This window comes from Parasteatoda tepidariorum, chromosome 4 (assembly GCF_043381705.1).
Source record: "Parasteatoda tepidariorum isolate YZ-2023 chromosome 4, CAS_Ptep_4.0, whole genome shotgun sequence".
In the NCBI taxonomy this organism is placed as follows: Eukaryota; Metazoa; Arthropoda; class Arachnida; order Araneae; family Theridiidae; genus Parasteatoda; species Parasteatoda tepidariorum.
The window spans coordinates 75,940,206-75,955,797 of NC_092207.1; the positions used below are offsets into that span (position 1 = coordinate 75,940,206).

The following is a 15,592-nucleotide window of genomic DNA, read 5'->3' on the forward strand; positions in this document are numbered from 1 at the left end:
TTTATCTTATCCTGAATGTTAGGTTCAATTTTACTTTTTTTAATTCTTTTTTTCCCCTATTTTTTTTATATTGATATTATGAGAGCTGGCTAATTTGTAGTTATATTTTTTTAAAAATATATTCTTTTTTAAACAACTACACGGAAGAAAAAAACTATGGTAAATTTACCGTACTGTTTAGTTGATAAAGACTAATGACTAATAATGAAGATAATGATAAATAATGACTAAGATGATCACGTGATATCACGTGATATTATAACGATATAATCGTGATCATTCCAAATATATGAAAATGAAAATAATAAATATCAATTAAAATAATGTTGCGAGTATTATCAGAAATGACAATTATGGATAATATCACGAGTGTAAATAAGGAAAATTAATTGTTGATTAATTAATGTTGATTAGCGTTGATTAATTTCATTTCGATATTGAAAATATTAGCAATTATAAGTAGAAAAAATGTAAATTATTTGTAATAGGAAAAAAGTGTGAAATAACGATAATTCCTGATGAAATATCGTTATTTATTATTAAAATTTCGATAATATATAGCACAGATATTGTTTTTATATAGCACATCATTATTTCACAAATATATAAAAAAAATGCATGGGATTCTTTAGAGGCAATAAAATAATAGATTTAAAGGAAAGATTATTCAATTTAAATTGTAAAGTAGAGTTAATTAAGTTAAAATTATAAAACTTAGTTGAGTTTTTTCAAATTGTAAAGCAAAGCAATTTTAAAACAAAGTAATTTTAAATTTTAAAACAAAGATTATTCAGTTTAAATAGTTTGTTAAATATACAATGTTAAATAGAGTGTCAAATTAAATTGTAGAAATATAGTTAATTTAAACTATATTTTTACAATTTAAAGTAAAAAGCTATTTTACTATTCAATTTAAGTTAAAAAGCTGTCAAACAATTCATTTTGAAATATTAAACAAATGAAATTTAAATTTTTAAACAAATTCAATGTAACTTATTTAAAAAAATTCAAATAAGATAAATGTGAACCCAATAATTTCAATTTTAATTATTAACCGAATAATTTCAATTCCAGTTGAAAAGAAGCGTTATTTTAATTTAAATTGCAAAATTAAGTTAATGCAATTTAAATTGGAAAACAGAGTGTTAGTTCAATTTCAACTGCAAAGTGGAGCTAATTCAACTAAAATTATAGTACTTAGTTAATTCCTTTCAAATTAAAAACTGTTCAAAAGTTCAATATAAATTAAAATGTTGTTTACCAATTAAATTTTAATTAAAAATCTATTTGACGGTTCAATTTAAATTATTTTATTTTATTTTATAATCGTCTTTGAACAGCCGACCCAATTTTTCGGGTTTACGGCTACTAATGTTCTATTTCGTAGTCTTGTAATTTTGAATCGAATCCAGAAGACAAGGGAACTCCTGGATCAAGTATTGGGAGACACATTGATGGAACTTTCCCGCATTTGCGTTACATAGTGAGGAAAAGCACGCAGTATCGCAAAATCACTGAATCACTTTAATTAAATAAGTGTTACTATAAAAATTATATTATGATGCTTTACGATAAAAATGGATTTTACGGATAAAGCACCCAAGGTGCCGGTACTTTATACCGTACTTGATTTACTATATACTTAATTTATACCGTTACTTGATCCGGAATTTTTTACAGTGTATGTCCAAAGTAAAAAGTTCACTGACAATCAATTGAAGGATATTGGCATTTTTTACCGGAACATGTTACGGAACAAAAAATCTTATATACTGTAATTTTTACACTAATAATTACCTTAAAAATACTGCATCAGTGTAATTAATTAAATATTTAATTTTTTTAAAAAATTAATGTAATTAAAATATGTAAAAAATTATGATATAATATTTTATGATAAAAATGGATTTTATGGACGAGGCACTAAAAGTGCCTTAAAATCACTGAATCACTTTCATGAAATAAATATTACTGTAAAAATTACGGTAGGATATTTTACGGTAAAAATGGATTTTCCGAATAAGTAGTAGTCTATAGCGTAAGTCTATAGCGTAAGTAAGTCTATAGCGTAATTTGATCCAGAATTTTTTACAGTGTATGCCCAGAGTAAAAAGTTTACTGACAGTCAGATGAAGGTTAAATTTGAATTCAGTTACAAGTGTGGACAAAGATGGAGGACTTGTTAGCTCGGTATAACCTTTGGTCCGTTTTGAGTCGATAACATTTTTCTGTCGAGGACAATTGCACGCAAGTCTGGATTTTATCTATAGTATTTAAGAGCACTTTTTGTTCCGATAGCGATTCTTTGGAATTATAGTGTAATTTAAATAAATAAGACTTGGACAACCCCTACTTTTACATTTAAAAACTAGCTCCAAACATACAGCAGTGTATATAGTACGATATGTAATGTTCTATCACTATAGAATAGTTTGAAGTATAAGCATTTATAATCTTGAGAAAGAAGAAAGCAAGAAATAAATGTAAATTTTATTGATAAGCATGTATTGATGTTATAAAGAATTTAATCAGGATGAAGACCCTTCTTCATATTTCTGCTTCTCTTATTTCCTAGTTCGCATTTCAATTTTTTTTATCCATTAAAGTTACATAAAAAATAAATACATATTTAAAATCTACAGAATTTTTCAGCTCAGTTTCATGCCTCAACAAATGAACGCTAATTTTAGCAAATTTCAAAATTTAAGCTTTTTTTTCTTCTATACAAGTGACTCGTAGCGGACGATAAACGAATAAAGATTCATTTTCTTATTATTATTTTATTCATTAAACACGTTGGAGAGGCATTTAAGTGATTCATTTTACATTCTTAATGGAAAATGTTCAGAATTATTCCAATAAGAGATCCAACTGTGTATTATATATATATATATATATATTTCTTTTTATTGCTAATGTCAGATTAAAAGACAACAGTAGACAGGAAAATAAACAATAAAATTATAACATGAAATAGAGATAACAGTAACAGAACTGAAACAACATACAATAAGTCTATCAATCGTTCATCTTTTGACAAGCTTTCCAGTATNTTTTTTATTTAATTAATATTGGGGTGACCTGATGAGAGAAAAGATGTTGGTTTCTTTACAGTGTGCCAGGCGTACGTGTCTTAGAACTTTAGATCGGAAAGTGCACATCTCGTCGTTTTACACTTTAAAAAGTAGAATCGTTAAGGAGTAGTAGTTTTTTTCCTTTTTTTTTGCTTTTGAAAAACGAGCTGTATTTTATTCCATGTTGGCCAACGTATTATCTTGAGCTACGATGGCTCAGGGGACATAGCATTCGCCTTACAATGAGGAGAACCGGGTTCGAACCCCATGATTACTGGTCGATACAAATCCGCATCCGACCACCGACCACCGTGCAATATCCTCAGTGGTAGACGACGGTTAGAGTTCCTATGCCGTCAGGCTAACCGTGGGTGGTTCTCGTGGTCTTCCTCTCCATGTTACGAAAATGTGAGTTAGTTCAATCAAAAAGTCCACGAAGGCAAAGTTCTCCCAATACTTGATCCAGGAGTTCCCTTGTCTTCTGGATTGAGTTCAAAATTACAAGGCTGCGAAGTTGACCATTAGTAGTCGTAAACCCAAAAATTTGGTCGGCTGTTCAACGACGGTTATATATATATATATATATATATATTAAAGTTGAGTTTTTTTTAGTTTTAAGGTTGAGTACCACTGCCCGTTATATCCTACACTGATGTTTTTCTAAGGTTAAGAGCCACTGCCTGCTATACTTTATACTGTTTTATTATTTTTTTTTAGGCTAAGGACCAATACCCGGTATTCAAGTAGTTTTATAACATATATATATATTTAACGGCAGGCACTGAACGCTCTTTCTTTGCCTCGGAAGACGCTGGAAGTGCTGTTCTTTTAACGTTATCCGGTGGGCACCTGTGAACCTGAGTAGCGAAGGCGAGCAGCCTCCAACCCACTCCAAACTGCCACAGGTATGGATGGTGTTTTCTACACTAGGGAGCGCTGCAAGCAGTTGACTGCGAATACTTCTGAGTTACTGTTTTTGGTGTGTTTTGAAGTCATTTGGTTCATTGTGTTTTGAGACACTCTTGTGTAGCATTTCTTGTATACATGTATTTGTTACCTGATTTATTATTTGTGTTTAAAAATAGAATCGTTGCACGAATCATCCTTTGCAGACCTGTCATTTCAAGAAGAAAGAATTATTGCATGAAGAAAAAGAATCGTTTCGAAACACTTTTTACTTTGTTAGCAATATACCAACTTCGAAATTTAAACCTAAATGATAATAATTTATAAATGAACTTAATCTCGCAGCTCGAACAATATGCTAACACTTAAGGCCTGGTTTCTTAGGACAGGACGCCGTCAGCTGGAAATCAGCGCTAACCTCTGATTGGTCCATTTGTGAGTTCGATAGTATACGTCATCGAACGCTCATCTTGAACTACAATTGCCGTCCAACTCAACTGCAGTTGGATTACAACGTGACGTTAACCACAGAAGCAATGGCGGACAACAGCCAACAGCACATTGAAATCAGCCAAGATTTTGATTTTGACATTAAACGTAGCTTCTTCATTAAACACAGCACTCTTCAGTTAGCTCAGCTATAAGGTGTTTTTTCTTGGACAAAGTCATTATTTGTTCTCTAAAACACTGGTCGATAATAACAACATCAATACAAATTCAAAATAAATATTTGTTTACGTTATTAACGCATACACAATGAGAGATAATGTCTGCGTTGGACCGACTGCTCACGCTGAGCTAACAAAAAACAAAAAAGTATTTTTTTGGCGTCAGCTCTACGTCAACTTTCCGCTGACGCCCATATAAGGCGCTAGCTCTAAGAAACCAGGCCTTGAGCTAACAAACCAGTATTTTGTTGGCGTCAGCGGGACGTTGACGTCCCGCTGACGCCCAGATAAGGCGCTTGTCCTAAGAAACCAGACCTTAACGTAGTATGGTGCACAGCCAGCACCAAGGACAAATTATAATAAGTAAAAAAAAGCCAAATTGGAACTGCCAAAAAGCGAGTTCTTTCTGAATCTAGCTACCATGTCACCTTTTATAACAATGCATCTCTAAATAACTAAAACAAATTGTAACCTAATTATAATAATTACTTACTATCATTAATATCTTATGAAATACAGCAGATTTGAGCTCAGAAATTATATAATTTATTCATTTTATTCAAAATAAAATTATTTGTTTGAAACTATCACCTCGCAGAATAACTGGAGTAAGCAGCAGTATACTTTCTAGCCGGAAGTAGAGCAGGTCAAAAGCTGTACTTTCTGACCGGAAGTAGAGGAGATCAAAAGCTGGATATTGTAGTTGTTTGCATTTATACTGAAAACACCATCCGTCCGTTAATAAGGTGGGCCACATTCATACATCACACAATACACAGAGAGAAGCATCCATGCTTTGAGTAGGATTCGAACTCGCAACCAAGGACTTCGCAGTTAAGCACGCTGACCACTTGGCCCCCTGACTGGCGCTTTGTAAATCTAAAGATCTAATTTTTCGAAGATGAAGTTGTAAAGTTTAAAAAAAACTACTTAACAGTGCAAAAATGCAACTTATTAAAATAAAAATGGCACACTTTAACTAACCAGTATGATTCTATCAATGGATTTGTAGTATTAGTGGTGCAGCATGTTACTGAAAAGAATGGACAAAAATATGCCTTAGAAATAAAATAATTTACGCAGGTCCAACGTGCCGATTGGGTCAACCAACCTTGTCTTACCCTTTATCCAGCCATTACGTGAAAGAAATTTCTTACAAAAATAAAAGTCTTTATGCTTAAAATGAGTAACGTTTATTCTTTAAACGTGCTTCTTCTAAAATAAACTGTATAAATGGCAAAATATGCAGCGTGTTTCTTACGCAAATTAAAAAAAATTGAAAAAATAAACTAAATTGAAAAAAAAAATTTTTTTTTGTCTATTACTAAAACTACTACCAAACTAATTATCGTATTACTATTAAAACTAAAATATAACATAAATAAAACATAATACTTACTGCATTAATACTAAAACTAAAACAAAACAGAAATAAAATATTAAGTTTATTAAATTGAAGAAATTAAACTTATATATGTCGATTATTAAAATTAAAACTATAAACTACTATTACCAAACTACTTGCATTTTTAATAAACCAAAGACATAACATAAATAAAAAATTATATTTTCAAAATAAACTTAATTGACAAATTTGTTCATTGCTAAAACTACTATTATTAAATTACTTGTATTATTCGAGTGAGATCATTAAACTGATTAACTTATACTAAAACTTAACATAAATAAAAAATGACGTTTTTCAAGTAAACTAAATTAAAGAGAACAAATCTATTTTTGTCTATGACTAAAACTACTGTTAATCTACTTAATGTATTAATACTAAAACTAAAACTTATCACAAATAAAAAGTGACGTTTTTCAAGTCAACTAAATTGAAGAAAATATATCTATTTTTGTCATTCCTAAAATTAAAAGCCATGTGCATCATTTTTGAAGGACGTGGATTAATTTTGAATGACGTATTTGGAGTTTCTAAAGAAAGCGTGTGCCTAGCTGTTAAAAATAATAATAATAAATACTATCTTCTCGTTTCTATCGCACTCGAAAAGTTTTGTTTTAAAATTTTTGGTTGTGTCTATTTGACTGTTTACTCGATCAAAATTTCGATGCACCATTATTCTCATCGGAAACAGAGTTCGAGTTGAAATTTGAGCACCCTAGCTGGTCGGAAAGAGTTCGAAATTTGGATTGATGATCAATTCTGCTTAAAGATAAATTCTTCTTTTTAGTGGTCAGGAAACGTTTTAAACTTGTATTATCATCACGGAGAAAGCTCCAACTGAGACATTAGCTAATCTGAAAATAATTGAAATTTGGATTGTAAGATTTCAATTTCACAGATTCATTAAGAAAGCAAAAATAATAACTTTTGTTTTAACTTACACTTTTATCAAACATATATAGAAATAATTTTCTTGCATAACAAAGGCCAGTAAGTAGACGTTTAACAAATTGCACCGTAAATATTTTCCATACAACGTTTAATAATCTATAATTACAAAATACTCTTTTGACTGAAAATTGTTATTTTTTTTTTGAAAATAAGGAAAGTATAAAATAGGTTTTATAACACTTTTCCGAATCACACTTCTTTCAGCCTTTGTTTAACTGCGAGTCGACAAACACAAAACAATGACATTTTCCGTTTGACGACGAAAGAGAATAAGGAAAGTAATTCTGGAAGTTCTTCAAAAGGAAGCACTAATTTCATTCTCTTTGTTCAAAATGTGTTCTTTCATTGTTTTAAAGTAAAGGTTAAGGTGATAGTTTGAAATACTTATGGGCATTTGGCCTAATAAGATGAACTAACCTTGAAGTTTTTGTAATTTGGAGTTTTAACTCCATAAGTATTGTAAAAAGAAATGTTGAAAAGAAATTTCACCTGCGTAAGATAAATTGTTATTTTGCAATTACATGTTGTTAAACGCATCACCTCATTGTAGTTTAAACTTTTTTTCAGGCACCTTGCTGCATTTATTTTCTAGTATAAATTTCACTGTAATTGGGACATATTTGTTTTAACTTATATAGAAATAATTAAATTAAAATAATAATAAAAATTTAACTTATATAGAATAACAANATCCCTCAGTAATTAATTTGTGGATCATCATACTAAAGAATTATATTACATACATACACACGGAGAAAAAAATTCTGATAAAATTAAAGTAATGTATAGTAATAACATTTCTAATAGAGCAAAAAAAAAACTACATAATCTTGATAATAGATATTAAAATATTCAGTGGCTGGGATAGCCTGGTCGGTAGGGAGCTGGACCCATGTCCGGACCCATGTCCATGTCCATGTCTTCAGCCGGCGGGGTTCGAACCCCGCCGGCTGAAGACTCCTCGTGTGGTTGGTGACTGATGCACGTTAAAAAATTCAGTCGAATCGCGAAGTCCTCCATGTTCCCATAACAAATCATAACCTCTGGGGGTACTGGTTTGGAGATCGATCGTTCTCTGATTCAGGTCAAAATTACGATCTGTGGATGAATGAATGGATGTATGAATGGGTCCGCCTTATAAACAGGTGTGATGTATGATGTGGCAGAAGTCGAATTCTTGGCCATAGATGGCGCCACTGGAAAACAAGAATCGCACACTCTACCTTAAATTTGCTCGGTTTCACCAAGCAGGTTTGCCTGTGTGGCAAGTGGCATTAGAATCAACCAACTAAAATATACAGTGTTTAAACCATTCATTTAGTAATTTTTTCGTTCATATGGTAACATTTTACTGGAAATTTTGGCTTTCAAATTATAATTCTTATTACTACATATTTAGTAAAAAGTAAATTTCACAAAATCAATGATTTTTATGCCATGCTCAAAGGTGCCATGAGGAAATTAACACATTTTGAAACATTTATCAATATTTTTAACACATTATATAAAGTTGTTACATACCTATGAAATATCGGAATTTCTTATAGTAAATTTAAATAAGCATGCTATTTTTCATAAACTATTTTATTAATCAAAGTAAATACCAGTACAACCAACACATTTTTGCCAACGTGTTACTAGTTTTTGGATACCACTTTCATAAAAATTTGGCTCTCTGGTTTTGGCTCTTGGCTCTCTGGTTTTTGAGTCATTTTGGATCTGCTTTAGATTAGTGAACTTTTGACAACGGAGAAAGTTGCCTAGATGTTTAAAATAGTTGGTGATATGTCCGGTGGATGTGGACTTGTTGACCTGTTTGCAACGACCCATGTCCGGTGTCCGGTTTGCAACGATCCGGTGGACTTGTTTGCAACGATCCATGAAAAATGTGGTCGTCCGTTATCGTGAAACAAATGGGTTCTTTTTGGTTGACCAATGCCGGCTGCATCTGACGTAATTTTTGATGCATAACTTCAATTTCTGCACATTACTTCTCTGCTGTTATAGTTTTACCAGCATTTAAACATTTATAATGAATTATTCTAGCCATAGACCACCAAACAGTAATCATTACCTTATTAGGGTGTAGTGGTGCTTTTGGTGTTGTTTTTGGACTTTCATCTACATCTAACCGTCACGTGAACGACGCCTATTATCATTAGGCATCAATTTTTCGTCACTGATGATAGTTGAGTTAAAAAATGGTTCTCTTTCATTTCTTATGAACGGCAGATTTCAAAGCGATGTTTTTCTTTGCTTACCTTTCAGTTCGCGTGGTATCCATTTATAAACTTTTTGACTTTGTTAATGGTTGAGAGGGGGTGAGATACTGTTGCTGTACTCCCAATTCTTGTGCAACTTTTCGAACAGTAATGAGAGGGTATGATTCCATAAATGCTCTTAATGGAGTGTCATTAAGTCCTTGACTCTGGTGGTCTTCCACGTGGTTCATTTTCAAGACTTTTATGACTCTCCTCAAAATGTTTAAACTAATATTGAATTGTTCGTTCATTAAAAGTGGTTTTACCAAGCACAGCATTATTGTTTCGAACAGCTACTGAACCGCTATGAACACTTTTGAATTCATAAAGAAATATAACACGTAAATCGCTAGAATTCCTGTTTAGAAACCAGCTTCTGAAAAGATACTAAAATAATAAGACATAAAACTTTTAACATGGTAAGAAAGAGCACGTAATAAGCTTTAGAATAATATATACTTTTATTACATTTCATAAGCATCTATTTAAAAAATGTTAACAAAGTTGCCTTAAAAAATCTAACGTTTCCTGTGCAACAACCTGATAAAACCGTATTTTATTGCTAATTTTGTCAAAATCATTACCAAAGCACAGTGGTAAAAAATACCGAGTTGTTTGGTGTTCCCATAGAGTCAAACACATGGCAAATTTTACTATATTCTTATAGTTTTTACCGTTGTTTTCTTCTCCATGCATTACATTTTATGTTCTTTGATCTTAGTAACCTATTCTCTACCATTTATTCAAGCATGTTTTTAGTAACCCCTTTGTTACCACTGGAACACATACATTTCGTATCCATACAAATCCTTTTCTACCACCTGAACACTTAGATTCTTTAGAAAACCTTTTCGCCAACACCAAGAAGCATACATTCTAAAGTTATACCTTTTCGCTACAATTGGGATACATTTATTTCACGAGTCTTCGTGAGTTTTGTTTTTGAGTAATTACCTAAAGTTTTGGTTTTCTTCACATTGAGGAGATTCATGGCCAAAGTGTTTTGGCCATGAATCTCTTCAATGTGAAGAAAATCAATCCTCAAGCCATCAAAGTGATTCATGGCCAAAGTCAATTATTGCAACGAATATCCGGCCTTAGTTTGGCTAGTTTAGTTTTAGAGAGCAGTACGCGGGTAACTTGTAGTTTAGTTGTTTCCACATCGTTGTATATTTGTTTATATACTCGTAACGAATTTTTATAATCAATTAAATTAGTAGAACCATATAAAATAACTTTTTTTTAAATGTAGTAGTTTACGTAGTATTTTATCAAATCTTGTTCATGTATGTGACTCTGACTAGCAAAACGTTTAAATTTTTTTTAAAAAAATATTCTTGAACTGATTTGAGAAATCGAATTTTACGCTTTTGTAAAAGCCCCATGGATTTTCATTGGGTTTTATGCGAGCTGAAATTCGTCAATTAACAGTTCTTTGAATTTTCGAAATGAATTAATATCAAGTTGGCTACGAAGAAGTAGCAATACATACAGCGATCCGAACATGTAATTTTATCAATTCATATGACAATCGTGCCTTCAAATTCTATTTCACAAATCTATAATAACTACGACTAAATTAGTGTATTCATGACATAGAGTTCGCGTGCAGGTCGTTGAGTTGCCAAAGCGGGACAGGCATATATCCTCTGCAGAGGGTCAAAATTGTAATGGCATGTCTTCAGATCATCCTTAAACCTATTTCCCAGAAAGTCTCCATAGAGTCCCCTTGCCGTCAGGTTAATGGTAGGAGGGTTTCGTGGTTTTCCTCTCCATGTAACGAAAATGCGTGTTAGTTCCATCAAAAAGTTCTCCACGGAGGTAAATTTCTCCCAATACTTGATCAAAAAGTTCCCTTGTCTTACGTATTGGGTTAAAAATTAAAAGGCTACGGAGTCGAACATTAGTTGTCATAAACCTAAAAAAATGGGTTGACTGTTTAACGACGGTTTTAAAATAAAAATAAAATAGCCCATTGTGCAGCTTTAGTTTGACGTATATAAATTACTACTCTTATTACTATAAAGGTTATATATATGCTCAGTATGTCATCTCTTTGGAATTAGAGACAGCTCCAATTTTTAAAATTAAAAAAATTATATTTTAAATAAAACATCAAATCCAAAGAAATAGGGTATACTCTGTGCTATTTAGACTAAGGTGAAAAACGAGGCGAAAAAAAGCGCAATTTAAGTAAAGCAACGGAGATACTATAGTTTTAATTTTCTAGACAAGAGCTTTCCTCGTTCCAAGTATCGTTCGCTAAATTTTTTACATTTTGAAATTAATTAAAATTATTTAAATGTTGAGAATAATATACATACTATATATTTTCTTATAATGTTACTACACGCATCTATTATTTATATAAAAAGTTAAAAAGCTTTTCCTTAACTTTTTTTCTTTCTGATTCTGAGAACTTAAAATCGAAGTTTTCATGAGAATGATCCATATATGTTCATTGGACATAAGTCTCTTCAATATTTATAGTTTAAACCAGTTTTTAACAGACATCTTTTTAAACTCTTAAACTTAAATTTATAGTAACTAATAGCCTTATCAAATGTAAAGTACTGTAACAGAGTAATTTGACAACTCGTATTTGGCTGGTATTATATTAATTGAAATACTTTATATTTAAAATTTACCTTACTCGTGATTATGTAAAAACGAGAACAATAAAGAAAAAAGAATTAAATTTTGGAACTTTTTACATATCCTAATATTCCAAACTCTTCCGTTTTTCCTCTAAATCACTGGTGCATAGAGGCCAAGGCTACTTTAGAATACAATAATTATACTCACTCGCGTTTTCTTGAATGAAAAAATGAATGAAAAACGGTATTTTTAAGCTTTCTCCTATTTATTCTGTGATCTCTTCTGTAATAATTGTGATTTAACCAATGAACATTGAGGTCTTTTCACTTTCGTAATTAAAGATTTCATTTTGAAACATCGGACGCTTAATTGAGTCAAAGTATCTAATGTTTAATGCATATTTTAGAAACAGAAGAATAAGATGTCAAAGTGTTCGGGAAGTATGAATAAGTTTAAGCGTCCAGTGATGAATTAGGAGGTGGAGTTTAGCTGGTCACTTTCGGACAAGCGGCAAATTTGATGCTGCGTTCATCGACATGAGACCTTCCTAAATTTGGATACTATCTGTACTTAAAATATTGCTGATTGAAGAAAGGTATTGTTTTTAATGTTTGCGTTAATATAACTTCGCTTGTATTTATATTTTCGCTCGATTATTTATCGATTTGAATAATTTTAAAATTCAAATCAATGTTGAGCATTTATTGATTTAAAATATTTTACTTGTTACATTTTGAATATAACATATTTTTGATATAATATTTTCACTTGATATATTTCTGATATAATATATTTTCGTGCAATACATATTTGATAGAATGTACTTTATGTTATCATTTGATATACTTCCTTTTTTGAAATTTTTAGAATAACATATTTTTGCCTAAAACATTTTTGATTAAATAAAATGACATTTGATATATTTTAGATATAGTATATTTTCGTGTAGTATGTTTTTGGTATAATATACTTTCTTGTAATGTATTCTTGATGTAATATAATATCAATTCATATATTTTTGATGTAATATATTTTCACTTGATAGTATAAAATAATTTCGCGTTATATATTTTTAATTTCATACATTTTTGACATAATAAATTTTCTGGTCATAAATTTTTGATTTATTATAAATTCACTTGATATATTTTTATATAATGTATTTTTACTTGATATACTTTTGTTATGATGTTATTTCGTATAATATATTTTTCACTTCATATATTTTTGATGTTACATAATTTCACTTGTTAAATTTATTAAAATAGTTTCGTTATTAGAACTTTATATTTTTTAACTTTTTTTGTTATTGAGGTAATTTTTATTTCTAAACTATATTCTTTTTAAGCATTGCCCATAGAAGAAACAATAACTTTTTTAAAATAAATGATTATGTAAATCAATAATTTTATGAAAATAGTTACCTATCATTAATAATAATAAATTATTAAGTTTTATTGCCATTTCATTTTTTTTTCATGCGGCTCTTTTTTATAGGTAAGTTATTCATTAAATTACATATCGTTAATATTGAATTATTTTGAAAAAAATAACTTAATCGACTTGCTAAAAGAAATTATTTTTTTTAACAATTGCGTTAATATTTATCCAGTTTTTAAATTAATAGTAAAAAATAATTTCATTATTGTTTTCGTAATTCAATTTTAATTATTTCATTCATTTTCGAAGTCTAATTTTTCTCGAAAAACTATTTTAAATGTCAGTTAGGCGCGAAACATTAATTCTTTTTAAGCTATGTTATTGTAAATAAACAATTTTATAATTTCTTATTATAAGCAGTCCAAAAAAAAAAAAATCAAAAATGAACGATATTTAGACAGTTCTATATCTGCTTAATATAAATTATTTGTACAATTTAATTTTCAAAATTAAGCTTGTAATCATAAGGTTATTTTAATAAGCCCGTTATTGTTCATTGATATAAATATTTATTATTGCGTATAGTAGCATTATTACCGTTAAATGTTGTAGTTCACCTTGTTTAAACTGAATCTATTTATTCATAATAATTAATTTAGTTTTGATATTAGAACTTAAAAATTCTGAATTTTTTTTCATTGAATTTTTCTAGTCAATAACTACACTGATAGAATTTTCATTCAAAAATTGTGGTGAAAATACCGGCAGCAGCCTGTCCATAAAATAATCAGTAAAGTTTACGGTAAAGAAAGTTTCTTACCTTTACGGTTTCAAAATTGTTTACATTTAGTATGGTTAAGAAATCGTGAATACAAAACTATACGGCTTTTTAGCCATTTACAAATAGCAAATAGTAAACTTTTTTTTTTAACTGAACATTGGAGATAGTTTAGCAGCTTTATAGTGCTGTCATTTATGCGTTAGGAGAGTAGCGTATATTAATAGTCGCAGGTCAGAAAATAAGGAGTACAGGAGTTTTCGTTCCTATAGTTTTATTTATTTACTTATTCATTCTTTGTTTGTTAGTTGACTGGCAACACATATTTTTATACACAATCGAATTGTTTTAATCGCTCTTTTTCAAAAACATTTCGTTTAAAAAACAAACGCATTTTTGATAGTATATTCACACTAATTCCTCCAAACAGTTGTTATTTTGTTAATTTTATGTGATTGTTTGCCCCATAACTACAGTTCTGTGCTTATAAATGTATATAATTTATCTGAACATCAAAAATGGTGGGAAATATACTCTAGCATTTTTTACAGTGTCATTTTCACCATTTCTAAATGTTTGTGAAAAGGAACATGTCTGGTGACTCACTATACCAAACACCATGGAATTATCTGCGGTTTTTCACTACCCCACATTTAATGTAAAGTATCCACCATTTTTAGCGTTAAGATACACAAAAAACTTTTACTGTGAAGGGAAGATTAATTTTTTGCTCAGTGATGCTATTTATACGTCTGGGAATTTTGAAATGGTTTTATTTACATTCAACTTAACAAATAGATCAATTATACAAATAGATTTTTTACTGTGTAGGGAAGATTAATATTTTTTTTTCTAGGTGAAGCTATTTTCATATTATACGTCTTGTGAATCTTGAAATGGTATTATTTGTTATTAAGTTAATAGAAAAGTATTTTTTACTTTGTAGGGAAGAAAAAGTTTTTCTTGGTGAATCTATTTTTACCATATACATCTTGGGAATTTTGAAATGGTGTTATTTGCTATTAACTTAATACAAATAGATTTTTACTGTGTTTAGGAAATACTAATTTCTTACTAGATGAAGCTATTTTTGCAATACACATCCTGTGAATTTTGAAATGGTTTTATTTCTATTTTGCAGGTCTTACCATCGATAAGGACACCTTTTTCAAAATTTACATTAGAATTTTTATTTTTATTTGAATCGCCTAAATGTCACTTGTTCAAGAATATATCCTGATGTCCTTCCTCGTAGCATTATGGGTTCTAGCAAGTCTTATGAATCCTGTTACATCAGCGGCTGTGACAGAAAAATTTCCTGATAACTCCACAGCTGCTCCAAAATCTGTCAAACAAATCGAGAAAGAAATTGATGCAATGGTCAGTTCGATAACAAAAATGGCTCTCCCATATTTCATTAGGAATTCCGATTTGAAATTATCTGGATCCTGTATGTCGACTTTTATCAAGATTTTTGTCGATCTGAGGAAATTCAAGTTGCCAGCTATAAAATGTAAGTAACGCCTTAAATTTCTATTGATTTAGTCTATTCCGCAAACTGGTTACACAAA

General features: G+C 30.1%; 1 protein-coding gene across 1 annotated transcript in view; it reads left to right on the plus strand.

Annotated features, from left to right (window-relative positions):
• The first annotated feature begins 12,218 nt into the window (after nt 1–12,218).
• Nucleotides 12,219–15,592, plus strand: part of LOC107449066 (nose resistant to fluoxetine protein 6) — a 40,911-nt gene continuing 37,537 nt past the window's right edge. The window contains exons 1-2 of the mRNA XM_043048594.2: nt 12,219–12,458; nt 15,163–15,534. Of these exons, the coding sequence (XP_042904528.2) occupies nt 15,234–15,534 (301 nt within the window). The 5' untranslated portion in view covers nt 12,219–12,458; nt 15,163–15,233. The remainder of the gene's footprint in view (nt 12,459–15,162; nt 15,535–15,592) is intronic.